We start from the raw sequence: 14,732 nt of genomic DNA, 5'->3' as shown, positions 1-14,732 counted from the left end.
GGTGCCTCCTGCCTCCTGTCCAGCCCAGTTCAGTTTAAGGAGGTTCTAAAACCCCAGATTTGGTCCCCAGGCTCCTCACTGACCTTAAATCTCAAACTAGTCTCAGCCCTACTCTTACTGCAAAGCAGAATGGACATTTAATTACCTCAAATGCGTGTATGCCGGGTGTGATGGTTCACACCTTTAATCTCTGCACTTGGAAGGCAGAGGCAGGTGGATCTCCGTGAGTTCGAGGCCAGCCTGGTCTACATAGTGAGTTCCAAGTCAGCCAGAGCTACATACTGAAACCCTGACTAAACAAAAACCAAAAGTGATTTAAATAAAATGTGTATGTGTGCTATTGTGCACGTGTGCATACGTGTGTGTGTGCATGTGTGTGCATGTTGTGTGCAGACATTTGTGTGTATGTACTGTGTATGTATGTATATGTGTGTACTGTGTGTGTGCATGTGTGCACACATGTATGTGTATAGACCAGAAGACATCTTCCAGATGATCCTCTCCTTCCACCACATGGGTCCCAGGAATCCAGTTTGGGTTGTGAGGCTCAGCAGTAAGCACTTTGACCCACTGAGCACCCCCAGAATGGGCTTTGGTTAAATATTTGATTGGTTTTGCTGCCTTCAGTCTCCTGTTTCCAAGGACAGAGGCATTGCCCAAGGTCGACAAGCACCTGTCAGCTGTTATGGCTGGGACTGGCCTGCGGGGGGCAGAAATCACCCGGGTTAGGAAGATAATGAGTGGGCTGCCCTGCCTAGCCCTTTAAGACAGATGCTAGGCAGAGGAAGGGGACAGCTTTTAGGTACCAAGACAGTGGTCGGGGCCTTGTGTGAGTATTGCTTCATTTACCACCCGCAAAACCCTGAGAGAGGCACTCTGAGTATCTAAGAGACCGAGACTGCAAAAGTTCTGTGAGAATCTGGTCCGCAGAAGGACATCCTGCCTCTGCATTCCAAGCTCTGACCCCCTTCCTCGGTGGTCTTTTATCTTTTTCCTTTCCTTTTTTAAAAAATATTATTCATTTATTTTTTTTGGTTTTCGAGACAGGGTTTCTCTGTAGCTTTGGAGCCTGGCCTGGAACTAGCTCTTGTAGACCAGGCTGGCCTCGAACTCACAGAGATCCACCTGCCTCTGCCTCCCTAGTGCTGGGATTAAAGGTGTGTGCCACTACCACCACTGCCTGGCAAGATTTATTTATTTTTATTTTATGTGTATGGATGTTTTTCCTGTGTGTAAGTATGTGTACCCCATGTGTGCCCAGTGCCTTCAGAGCTCAAGAGAGGAACACTGGATTCCCTGAACCTGGAGTTACAGAGGATTGTGGGTGCTGGGAACCAAAGCAAGAACAGCAAGCACACTTAACGTCGCAGCCATCCCTCCAGCCCCTCTCAGTGGGTCCTAATGCCGACTATTGATTAGAGTTCCCTAGGGAGCAGAGTAGACAGCTTTCCGCGCTCAGAGAGCCACCTACACCCACAGGATTTTCAGAGCAGGTTCCAACAGTCAGGACTGAGGACCTGTCTTAGTCTATGCTTTTCTGTTTAGTTAGACCTGAGGCCCAACATAAGCCCCGCTGCTAAGTTAGCAGGTTTGTCATTTCAGAAAGACTATAGCTGAGTGTGATGGTGTGTGACTTAACACCACACAGAGAGAGGGCACAGTAGGAGGATCCAGGCTTCAAGATCATAACCAATTACCTAGAGAGATCAGGCCAAGGTGGGTCTCAGCAGGTAAAGGTGCCAGCAAGTGCAGCAGCCTGAGTTCAAAACTCAGGATCCTCATGGTAGAAAGAGAAAGTTGACTCCAAAAAGCTGTCCTCTGGCTCCCACACACTGCCTCTCCTCACACGGGTCAATAGACGTAATTTTAAAAATGAACAGACAAGTTGAGCGGTGGTGGCGCACGTCTTTAATCCCAGCACCCAGGAGGCAGAAGCAGGCGGATCTCTGTGAGTTGGAGGCCAGCCTGCTCTACAGAGTGAGTTCCAGGACAGCCAGGACAGTTTCACAGAGAAACCCTCTGTGAATCCACTCCCAAACAACAATAAACAACAACAACAAAATCCAACAACATAAACACCACAAACCCAGCACCTGAGAGGCAGAGGCAGGAGTGTCCTCCACAAGTTCGAGGCTAGTCAGAGCTACAGAGCAGACAATCTGTTTCCTAGGTTTTACAGGAAACCCTATTACCCAGTATAGCCCATGTCTCCTTTTTAGATTCTCTCTACAAGCCTCTCCCGATCTCCACAGACCAAGTTACAGCTCTCCCCTGTTGTTATCAGAGTTTGTGGGTCTCTTTCTTAGCCTTTATCTTAAAATTGGTAAATAACTGTGCTCCTCACTTGCTGCTGCCCACCAGAGATGATGTAAACTCCTTTCCTCCTCATTGTTCCCAGAGCCAAGCCCAGCGCCCGGCACATAAACGCTGGGCAAACGATACTTCCTTCTTCCACTTGAATAATTACTTATCGGTGCCTATTATGTACCACAGGCTTTCCTGTATGCACTTTATTAGCCAGACAGGGAAAGTCCCATTTTCTAACGGAGGAAACCGAAGCTCAGGAGTGAAAGGCGATCACAGGCAGAGTCTCAACCTCAGACCCCAGATCCTTTCTTGCTCATGGGAGACATTGAACCTGACCCCTGGGTCAGAATAGTTCCTCCTTCATGCTGTTTTGCATCTGTTAGCTGTCTGTTTTTCCCTTCCCAGCTCCTTGCCTTCTTTACCCTCTTTCCTGCCCCTTAGCTGGTCCCACGCAGGCTCCTCCTTTTGTCCTCGGGGAGTGGCCTCTCCCCCTTTTCCCCTCCTCCTAAGAGTATGACCCAAACAAGGCATCAAGAAATTGCCTTGGCTAAACCATTCTCTGGTCAGCAACTGCACCACAGCCATGGTGAACCAGCCAGCGATCTACTTTATAGCCTCCTAGGACAGAGTCTGTGCCACCCACTGGGCAATGTACCCAGCCATCTTCCTAATGAGATTTCTAACCAGACACCCAAACAGGACGAAAGTCCCCCGGAAAGGAAGCAGTCTGGGCTGAAGTATGTGATTGCATCAGGGGCCTGGGCGTGGGTCAACGTCCTGGTCCGTCTCTGGCGCCCCCTGCTGGGGAAAAGCTGGATACAAGGAAACAGGAATCTCTGGGTACCGGCTACAAAAGCAGCTCTCAAACAAGGACATTCGAGGCTTGGAAAGAATTTTCTTGCCAAAGCAAGAATTTGGAAGGATAAGGAATATCCAGTCATTTGTAAAGTTCCAGCTGTTAGACTTCGAGGACCATTTTAAAAAGACAGCCTCCCTGTTCTGCACGCCAACGAAAGAGCCTCAATCAGTATTAGGCACAGAATGAGGGCGACCAGAGACCTTGGTCACGTCCTCTGTTCCAGGACCTCCTCCATCCTGCTCCTCCTCCCCATATCTTGGCTCCCCAAGGGTCATGGAGCCTTCACAGAGCAAAGAGAGCAGAAGGAAATAGCTAACTACAGCTGTGGGTTCAGCTGCACCGCCAGCCCCGAGCCTCATCGCATGTCAACGACGAGGCAAGTGTGAAAAACAGAGCGTAATAGAGACGTCAGAAGACCTCCCAGGCCCTCGACTGAGAACCACCCAGATGCCCATCTAGCTGGAACTGCCAGTGACTGCTGAAGCATGCTTGTCCGGCTCACTGCTCTGCAGAAGAGACATCCATCTCCCTGGGGTCCTGTGTGTGCATGCATGTGTGTGGTGTGTGTGGTGTACGTGTTTGCAAGCTGCAAGGCACCCTGGTTTTGGGGGCCCAAACTAGCCAGCTTTCCCTTCTGGCTCGGCTGGCCTAATTCCCAGCTGCAGCTGCTACCTTGGGTCCCCCTCCCCAAGGCAATCTCCCTGCATATTTGGCGACATGGAAAGGAGGGGCTGAGGGAAGGGGAGAAGCCGAGAAGAGACTCTAATGCTCTAATCTGATGTTGGCGATCCGAAAGGCTTCCCAGCGCCAGTGCCCTCTGCCGTCATGCACCCTTCCCTTCTGCCTTTGTCTCCTTAAGAAAGTTAAACCTAGATATACAAATACACATACAAACCACCCGGAAAAAAAAAAAAAAACAGCAGGAGCAGGCAGACGAGCACGCGCGCACAGGCTCAGCTCTGTCCTGGAGGAAGAGCGGCACAGGCAGAGACGCTAGGGTTGGCAGTGACCCAGACTGAGGTCTCTTGGCCCCCCCAGGCGCCTTCTTCATGGACCCAGAGATCGCCAGTGGGGCTGCATCAGTGTAGGATGGGCAACTGCGTCAAGTCGCCATTAAGAAACCTCTCTAGAAAGGTATGTTTGGAAGCCCCAAGTCCCTAAGGTTGGGGGCATCCTGCTGCCTGCACCAGGGGGCATGGAGTGGGTGGGTACCTGATGATGCTCGCTACTCTTCCAAGGGTGTCTGCCCAATACTGTGTCCCTGTTCCAACTTCAAGGTACTCTTCTTAGCAGATTCTTATTTCCTAGGCAGTCTCTGAACTAAATAAAGTTAAGACTGAAGGGTAGGGGTGGAGGGGTAACAGAGTCGGAGAAGGCCATATTTGGGATTCACACAAGAGCTAAGAAAAAAATCCTGTGACTTTGGGACTTCTGGGGTGTAGCATGGAAGGTGAGGATTCTTAGGCTGTTAGTGCATAGCCATCCCGAGTCTTACAGAATCAGATACCCTTCAGGAGCAGGCCCGAGGGCTCGTAGGGGGTCTGTGTTTCTTGCTGGTACTCTCTAAGCCTTCAAAATTGGGGTTTGAAGAAACCCTGTGAACCAAACAAATTTCTCCTTTTGCTTCTACTAGCAATAATTCTTTAGTCAGGTGTGAGAGTGTCAAAGGACCAGGTCTTAGAGCCAGGGTGACTTCTTTTGAGAAACACGGTGCCCAAGAAATATGTGGGTCAGGAGCCTATGTGAGTGTCACTTTCCTGGGTGGATTTATTGCATTCTAAGGTGTGACAAGATTCTTTTGCCAGAATTCCTTTGGGAAAGAGAGTGTTCTCCCGTAGGGTGTCTTTAGGAAGGTCTGGGTCATATCTGCAGCGTGTCTTCCAGTTGGAGCTCACCTATATTGCTAATCTTTCGTAGTCAGGCCATAGACCCGTGTTAAAGAAGATGGCACTGATAGAGATATTTGCCTCCCGTGTTTTCATTTTCCAAATAAGAAATGATTGCCAATTGACGGGGCCAGGGATCGGAGGGTCAGGTGACTTAGGTAAGGTTTTGGATTGGTGGATGGAGCCTTCACGCGGGTCCCACCCCATCTTCTCCATTAGGTTTCTGACCTCTCGATTTAGGACGCTTGGGGCTTTTTAGCCTGTCGTCTCCTTTGGCTAAGCTGTTCACATCAAATTCCATTTAATCTTCCCTGCTCCTTGGATTGCTCGGAGCGCTGCTGTTCTGTTGTGTGTCCCCAGCCTCAGGGTCTGTCATTCTCTTAAGGGGAGTCTTCTGCCTCTTAGGGGGGTGATTTGGGGAGACAGAAGCTGATCTGAATTAGAGAGGCTGCCAGGCGAACACCAACACAAAGGATCATAAGCTTGAGGAGGTAGATTTAGGAACGAGCTCTTTCCTCTGCCTCCTGCCAGACAGGTCTCCTCTTTTTTTTTTAATATTTATTTATTTATTAGGCTGGAGAGATGGCTCAGAGGTTAAGAACATTGCCTGCTCTTCCAAAGGTCCTGAGTTCAATTCCCAGCAACCACATGGTGGCTCACAACCATCTGTAATGGTGTCCTCTTTCTGCTCATGTGATCTTGGACAAATTAACTTTCTGTGGCTTAGTTCCTTTCCCTACCAATCACTTGGGACTGCTAAAGTCTACCGACGTCTTCCAGTGTGTGTATATTAATGGGGATCAAACCCAAAGCTTCACACATGCCCCAGGCCTAAGGTGGGGTTTTTTGTTTTGTTTCGTTTTACTCTGCTTTTTAGAAACAAGAGCTTACACCGGAGCCTACGCCTCTGCATCTCGTGTATTGGGATTATAGGTGTGAGCTGGTACAGCTGGCTCCTAATGCTTAACTCTTTTCTTTTTCACTTTCTTTTCCTTTTTTTCTTTTTAGACAAGAGCTAACTGTGTATCTGTAACTGGCCTGGAACTCGTTAGAAAAACCAGGCTGGCCTCAAACTCAAAGATTTTATGACATGCATCACCACTGCCAGTTCCTGATATGTCACTCTCAGAATGACTGTGTGCTGTGCACATGCTAGTGGGTAGTACTAGACACGTTAGGATTTCATCTCCACCAGAGATAAACAGTGGGGCAGAGAAGTGGAGACCATGGGGATGGTCGCCACTGCCTTCAGGATTTTGGTTCTGTTTTTGCTGTTTGTTTTGTTTTTGAGGTGAGGCCTCTGTGGTAGCCCAGGCTGGCCCAGAACTTGTTCTGTAGCCCAGACTGGCCTGGAACTCAAGATCTTCCTGCCATATGTTGGAAATATAGTATAAGCATGAGCTACCACCCAGGCAGAGCATTTATTCCTCAGAGCCTTGTGTATGTAAGGCCTGAGCCTCTACCACCGAGTCACGGTGCACCTGGAAAGGTTCTGGATCCACTGGACACGTGATCTTAAGTCTTAGCAATTATTTCTTTTTCTGGTTTATTTGCAACATATCAGACATCTGCCATCTCACTTGCTCTTTTCCACCAAATAGTCCTCTGGGCTAGTTTGCAGGAAAGCGAGCTGGATTCAGAGATAAGGGTTTCCAAGGTCACTCAGTCGCCAGCAAGCAGAGCTGGGATTTAGAGCCTGTACCGTGTAAAAAGTCAGAGCTAGTATTTTATGTGTGCTTTTTCGTTCTCCCACTGCCAGAAATGTTATTAATAAATTCTCAAATATGATCTCTGTGATCATCAAGTCCGACTCCCTACTCGGTGCAGCACAATGTCCCCTCCCATCTCATTCTGCACACACGCCTCAAGCTCTCCTTGGCCGTGAGCAGGGGGGAGTTTTGACCTGTGTGACCTCAGCCAGCTTTTGTTGCTCCAGAGCCAGAGGTCATGATGTTCTCTGATGAGCTGTCCTCTCCTGGTTCCAGGCCCCTGGCTCAGCTTCTTCAGTGGAAGCTGGGGAGCTGGACACGGTGATAGGTAGCCTGTTTCAGGCCCTGAACTGGGCAGGACCAGCCTGTCAGGTGCCATCATCACCAGCTAGGGAAGAATGGCTGCCTCCTGGGGCAACCTGGTGCCAGGCCGAGTTATAATCAAGAGACGCAGTGGAAATTCCCCGCCACCACTGGTTCCTTCTTTTTGGGAGCAAATTCTTCTCCATCCACTAATGCCTTTGCTGATTGACAGATGTTCCCCACTGCCTTCTGGCACCCAACATCTCTTAACTTGCTCTACCAACATCGCTATTGTCACCATCATCATTGCTGTAACTACGGCAACTTCGGTTATTTGGCTTTTACTGCGTTCTAAACACTGTACAAAGCACTTTGTAGACAGAAGCTCATTCATTGATCACGAGACCTTGTGGATAGAGATGATTGCCCCTAGGGTGTGGAGGATGCTGGGGCACAGGGAGATGACGTGAGCTGCGCAAGGTCACATAGCAAGCAGGTGACAGACCAGAGCTTTTCCCAAGATGGTGTCCGGAGCCAACACATTAGGGTTCTGTACCACCTGCCACCGCCTCCTTCTTGGACTGTGCTTCTCCTGAGCCAACATGTGTGAGATACAGCCTGAGACAGAAAGTCTGCTTCTCCACAAACACCTCCAATATGATTGCTTCCTGGAGTTAGCCCACACCCGCCCTCATCTAGTCCCGGGCTTCTCTTGGACCCCTTCTTAGAGGGAAAGACTCTATTCTTTACTGGTTCCTGCATAGGTTCCAGGGTGTGAGCGGATGGAGAGAGATTCCAGCTAGAGTGGGCCTTGGTCTGCCTGACATCCTTTGTGTTCAGATATTCCCTACAACTACCCCGCCTTGGTCTGAGATGCTGCATCTCCTTTGAGGACCTGACATAGCGCTCTTGCTTCTCTAGGTCTGGAAGGGGCTTAGGGCGTTTGGGGTGTGGGGTGGGATTGAGTCTCCATCAACAGTCCCTCTGGAGGAGGGCTTAAGGGAGAAGTTTGAGAGGACAGGGCAAGGGAAGGTCCTCCAGGCCAGGCTGCCCGAGTCCATGCAACTTTTGCTCAGCTAGAGGCAGCTAGTTAGAAGAGGGCTGGTTGGGACAGAGAGAATGCAGCTCTGTGTGTCTCAGGCAGACAGTTCTCTTGGGAGTCCAGCTACCCTGCCTGTCCTTGGAGATGTTCTGCTACTGACTCCCACACTGAAGAGAGGCTGTCCCCTGTAGGGCACAGTGCTGGGGCCTGGATTCTTGAGAGGCACTGGGCATGCTGGGAGCCTGGGTCCAGCCATATGTTATGTCTGGATGCTGCTGTTATCCTAAGGGGAGGGTCCGTGGAGCAGTGCTGACTTTTTATAACTGTGGGAATCTGCAGGGAGGACGAAGGGCTTGCCGGGGCCTGAGAGCGCAGCTATATTCGGTCAGCTGGCGAGGCCCCAGCCACAGCCTCTAGAGGTCAAGCAGGCCAAGCCAGCCTGGGCATGGGGCCAGGGAAAGAGGGAGGGTAGGCAAGGGAAGTTGCTGGAAGCCTGCCCAGTCATGCCGTCACAGCAGGTGGAATCTGGGTACAGGTGGATCTTGTCGGACCACTGGTGCTTTGAACCAGATTTGGCACCTGTGGGCTGGAATGCAGGAAGTAGAGCCGTCCTTTTAGGGTGGGTACACAGCACCCATTGCTCCCATCCCCACCATTCGCAGCCTACCTGCCTCTTTTGTCAACAATGGCATCTATGTTTGCGACCTCTATTCAACAGACTTGCTGAGCCTGTTTGCTCTCTGTGTGACTAGCTCTGCTCATCCTCTGGGCCTTCCAGTGGCGATGGGGGGGCGGGGGGAGTCCAGCTGGGCAGAGTCTGAGTTCATCAGAAATCTGGGAGACAGGATGTAGGTCTGAGGGTTGAGCTGAGACACTAGGAACACTTGTGGGAAGGACACGGTTCTGTGTGACACTCTGGGTTAGGGTAGAAGCCTCCCTCTGCTTCACTCTGTGAACCGCATGCACACAAGTGCATGTTTTCCTGTGTGTGTGTGTGTGTGTGTGTGTGTGTGTGTGTGTGTGTGTGCATGCCCATGCATGAGGGCACCTTACTTCAAGCATCACATCTAACTCTCCAAGGATAACTATTTCAGCCAGGACTGGAGCCTCCATCTGTTGGACCAATTATAAACCGCCCTTGTACAGGCTAAAGCTCTCAGAACTTCACCACATGACTCTCAAGGATCTCCTAGGATCAACAGCCAGGCCCAGGGCTGGGAGGGCCCAGATGAACGGGGAGGTGACGCCTCACCTCTCTTTTTATTTGCTTGGTGTTGGTTGAAGATGCGCCAGGAGGAGAAGACCAGCTACAAGGTGGTCCAGACAAGTGAGGAGGGACTGGCAGCCGGCGGCGAGCTCCCGGGACCACTCTTGATGCTGGCCCAGAACTGCGCCGTCATGCACAACCTGCTGGGTCCTGCCTGCATTTTTCTTCGAAAGGGTTTTGCTGAGAACAGACAGCCTGTACGTAAGTTGGCCAGCTGCAGCTGGCTGAACTTGGCTTCACAGGGCATGAGGAGATGCTGGGAAGAAAGGGGGTTCTGTACGCAGCAGCCCCTATCTTCAAGCCCCCAACTTAAGAATCTGATTCTTGACTCCAAAGTGAGTCTGTATCAACCAGCAAGAAAGAATTAAAGCGGGGGCTGGAAGGATGGCTTAATGGTTACGAGCACTGGCTGTTCTTCCAAAGGAGCCAGGTGTGGTTCCCAGCACACACTAGGTGGCGTCTCTAGTCCCAGGGGATCTGTTACTCTCTTTTGACCTCCGTGGGCATCAGCCATGTACACCATACACATATACTCATGCATGCAAACCACTCAGACGAAATAAAATAATGCTAATAAAAGATTTTTAAACAAAATAATAAAAGCAGAGACTGGGGAGATGGTATTTGGTAAAAGACCTGAGCTTAGTCCCCATCGCTCACTAAAGCTGAGCATGGTGATGGGTGGGTCTTGCAATGGGTGCTGGGGGGATCAGAGACAGGAAGAGCCCTGGGCTCACTCGCCAGCCTAAAACCAGTGAACCTCAGGCCTCAATAAGGGACCTTGTCTCAAAACATAAGGTGGATTGGGCTGGAGATGGGCTGGCGAGATGGCTAAGTGGTACTGCTCCTTCAGGAGACCTGAGTTCAGTTCCCAGTACTCATGCAGGTCACAAGTAACTCTAACCCAGCTCCACAGAGAGCAGATGCCCTCTGGCCTCCAAGGGTATCTGCACTTGTGTGTGTGTGTGTGTGCACACAACCCATAAAAAAAGGTGGAAGGAACGTAAAAAACAACATTCAAGGTTGACCCCTGTTTTGCCATATGCACACTCCTACATATGCAAAGCACACATACCCCTGCACACACACACACACACACACACACACCTATACATATATCCCTGCACACACCCCTCTACACACCTCTGCACATATACACTTATACATACACACCTGCACACACACACACACCTATACATATATCCCTGCACACAACACTGCTACAATACTGCCAGCACACACACCTGCACAGACACCCCTGCACACACACATACCTGCACACATGCCTACACACACACACCCTTGCATACACACCTGCACACGTACCTCACACACACAGATAAACAAATCAGCATATACAATCCTTACAGAGTGCCCACGGAATGCTGAGGAAAGCAAGACTCTGCTAAATGTCTTGGCAATTTGTCTCCTAAAAGCCTCAGTTCCCAGAGGCAGGTACTTCTATCATCCCCATTTCACATGTGGGGAAACTGAGTCGGATGCAGTAGCATACTTGAGGTCACACTAGCAGTGTCAGGGGTAGGATTCAAACACGGATAGCCCGGCTCTGCAGATTCTGTGCTCTTACCAGCAATTCTGTGTACTCAGATGCTCTCCTGTTATCCTACCCCTTGGTATTCATTGTAGTAGCCCTGATCACGTGTGGCTAGTGACCTCTAGGGATGTAGCTAATGAACAGAATTATTCATTTTTATTTTATTTTCATTAAAAGCCGTTTTTGCTGAGGATTGAGCTCAGGGTCTTGTATATGCTAAGCATATGTTCTATCCTGAACTCTTCCTCAGCCCTCCAACTCAAATGTAAGTAGCCATGTGTGGTCAGTGGTTGCTGTACTGAATAGCCTCCTACAGGTCTGAGTTGCCACAGGGAAGCGGGTAATGAGAATGTCATGGATACAAACATTTGTAGATTGCATTGGTTAAATTTCACGTGCTGAATACTTGCCTTGAGGAACGCACATAAAGGCCTGTGAAGTAAGTACTGTTACAGAGCCATGTTACAGCTGGGGGGGCTTAGAGAATGGGAGTGGCCCTCAGCTAGGCGGTAGCAGCTACAAGCTTTGCACCTGAGCCGGTCTGACTTTAGGTTCTGGGGCTTCTCTCTAACTGCATAACCTGGGAAGGAACTATGTATGCTTCCTGCCTGCCCCTGCAGGATTAGTGCATATTTCAGTGTGTAACCCTACACACACATGCTCCTCCACTGCCCTGCATGGGCTTGGGGCCATTGGGTGAGCCTGGGAACAGCCACCAGGGCTGCTGTTGCGGGTTCACTGAGAGGAAGTGCCTTGCTTTGCCTCCCCTAGGAAGTTTGGAGCACAGTGGGGCAGAGTGGAAGAGTCCTCCCCCAGACCTGCAGAACTAGGCCCTGGAACAGCAGCAAGCTGCTTAGGGTTTGGGATGGGAGTGAATCCCCTAGACCTGCAGAACTCGGCCCTGGAACAGCAGCAAGCTGCTTAGGGTTTGGGATGGGAGTGAATCCCCTAGACTTGCAGAACTCGGCCCTGGAACAGCAGCAAGCTGCTTAGGGTTTGGGATGGGAGTGAACTCGAGTGAAGCAGCTTGTCCCACTAAGTCTACTTTGCACACTTGTGTACACATGCATGCAGTCAGTTCCCCATTTCCTGGGGCTCCCGCATTTGGGGGTTAAAAAACAGTAGATTAAGAAATGATTTGATGGGCTGGAGAGATGGCTCAGCGGTTAAGAGCATTGCCTGCTCTCCCAAAGGTCCCGAGTTCAATTCCCAGCAACCACATGGTGGCTCACAACCATCTGTAATGAGGCCCACAGGAAGAATACTGTATACATAATAAACAAACAAATAAATATTAAAAAAACAAAAAAAACTTAAAAAAAAGAAATGATTTGATTTATTTATCTTCGAGACAGGGTCTCTCTGTGTAGCCCTGTCTTTCCTGGGCTTTCCTTGTCTTTACTCTGTAGACCAGGCTGGCCTCGAACTCAGAGATCCACCTGCCTCTGTCTCCCAAGTGCTGGCCTGGCAAGAAATAATATTTTTAAAATTGGCGTCTGAGGCTGGAGAGATGGCTTAGCAGGTAAAGGTGCTGCCAAGACAGGAGACCTGAGTTCAGTTCTCAGAACTCACAGGGTTGAAGGCAAGAATCAACTGCTGTAAGTTTTCTTCTGACCTACACACACGCACACACAGACACACACACACAAGCGCACACACACACACGCACACACACACATGCACACACATACATGCACGCGTGCACACACATACATGCACACGCACACATGCACACAAATGCACACATGCACACACACCACAAATGTTAAAAAAAACTTTTATCTAGGGCTGGAGAAATTGTTCAGCAGTTACAAGCACTTAGTGTTCTTGCAGAGGTCCTAAATTCAGTTCCCAAAATTACCTGAGGCTCACGACTGACTGCAACTCCAATTTTGGGGGATCTGATGTCCTCTTCTGGCCTCTTAGGGCACCAGCCTGCAGGTGGAACACATGCACACATGCGGGAAAAACACTCATATACATCAAATAAAAATAAATTTTTCAAAAATTTTTAAGTAAAAGATAAAACCTTGTACCTGCACTGAAAACACATAGATTTTTTTGTCCTCATTTTTTAAACAATACAATATAGCAACTATTTGCATAGCATTTGCATCATATAAATAGAATAAGTCATCTCAAGATGATTTGAAGTATGCCAGAGGAGGTATGCAAATTATATGCAAATTGCATGCCATTTTATGTAAAGGACTTGAGCATCTTTGGATTTTGGCATGCCTGGGGTTTCTGGAAATCAATCCCCCACTGATAGTAAGAGATGACTCTACTCGCTTATTTTCACTTACTGATGGTATAATACACGGACTTACATCCTTTTGGCCACCCAGGAATGTCCAGGAACATATATTTCGGTCTGGGAGCAGGAGTGACCCTTGCGCCACATACGCTCTGCCAGCCTTTAAGGGGAAATCCTCGCAGTACTGTGCTCTAGACAACACTCCCTTCAAGAAACTCTTTCCCCTCAGCTAGAAATCCCCCTGGGAGGACCTGGGAAATCTATAGCCTGCTCATTCCAAACTCACACACACTTTGAACAACAATACAACCGTTCCCTCTGGACAGGATCATCAGACTGGGTGCCTGTATCTGGGAGCCACTGTCTCTGGGCACCACTGTCTCCACCCTCATTGGCCCCACTGACCGAAACAGCCGTGGTACACAGCTGAGCTGTCTCATGTTCAGCACGGCATCTCTATACATCTGTGTTAATGATATGGGTCCTTGTTCCTGCTGTGAGCCTCCTTAGGGTCACAGACCTGCCTCGTACTCTTCCATTCGAAGGCAGAGAGCAGGAACATGGGTACCCATATCTGTTCTGTACCTGTCTGTCTCCTTCCCCGGCAGACCTGGGGTGATGGATGTCCCCATCAGGACCCTTCCCCATGTCTCCCTAAATTTGCTTTTTGGAGATTTCTCTGGTACCAGTTTTAATGCCAAGTTTCTGTGGTTCCCTATGGAGATACGGGCTCTGCTGGGGGCTGCAGAAGCTTGCTTTGGACACTGGCCATCCCGGGTCCTATGCTGTGTCCTGTAATGGGCAGGGTATAGGCATGTGGACACATTGGGGAAAGGTGGGGACAGTATCCAGGATGCTGGACACAGCTCCAATTCTTCCTCATCTAACCTAAATCTCCTGTTCTCCTTCTGGGGCTACCTGTGTGGTCCCCTATCTCCCACTGTCCTGCTCACTTCTGATGCCTGGCTTCTCCTGTGTTCTTGAGTAGTGACTGGCCCTGGCCCTGTTTTATTTACAGGTTTCTGCCTCTGGACCAGCTTTGTTCCCAGCTCATTCTTGTGTCTGGAAAGGGTGCAGCGCTTTGGTGGCCCCGTTTCTGTGGGGACTGTTGGGTTTGGGACTCCTCCATCAACACTCTTCCATGACTTGGGGGACTGCTTCTCTTTCCCCATCAAAATCCAGAAAGATCTCTGCTCAGTTCCTATCACTTCTCACCTAGAGCCTGCTGCCACTTGGATGGCCCCCATTGGATGGGCATCTTCTGAGTTCTAGGTCCCTTGCTGCTGCTAATGTGACCTGTTCTCTTGTTTCAGGACAGATCATTACGGCCAGAGGAGATCGAAGGTAAATCAGGCCCTCAGGGGAAAGGGCTGCTCTTCTCCACTGGAAGGTGGGGTGGGTTTTGTTTTCATTGTTGTTGTTGTTGTTGTTTTTATGAGACAGGGAGACAGGGTTTCACTGTGTAGTCCTGGCTGTCCTGGAACTCACTCTGTAGACCAGGCTGGCCTCAAACTCACATAGATCCGCCTGCCTCTGCCTCCCAAGTG

The 14,732-nt window shown here is 49.8% G+C and overlaps 1 protein-coding gene across 2 annotated transcripts in view; it reads left to right on the top strand.

Moving 5' to 3' along the window:
- Cabp1 (calcium binding protein 1) overlaps positions 1–14,732 on the top strand; it is a 27,266-nt gene that overhangs the window by 4,751 nt on the left and 7,783 nt on the right. The window contains exons 1-2 of one of the 2 annotated variants that reach the window (XM_026785248.1): positions 9,092–9,570; positions 14,499–14,529. In XM_026785248.1, coding sequence (XP_026641049.1) covers positions 9,391–9,570; positions 14,499–14,529 — 211 coding nt within the window. In that variant the 5' untranslated portion in view covers positions 9,092–9,390. Of the gene's footprint in view, positions 1–9,091; positions 9,571–14,498; positions 14,530–14,732 lie in introns of those variants that run through there. The other variant, XM_026785245.1, reaches the window with a different exon arrangement.

Source organism: Microtus ochrogaster, chromosome 2, assembly GCF_000317375.1.
Source record: "Microtus ochrogaster isolate Prairie Vole_2 chromosome 2, MicOch1.0, whole genome shotgun sequence".
Classification (NCBI taxonomy): Eukaryota; Metazoa; Chordata; class Mammalia; order Rodentia; family Cricetidae; genus Microtus; species Microtus ochrogaster.
This window is presented reverse-complemented; position numbering and strand designations above follow the sequence as displayed.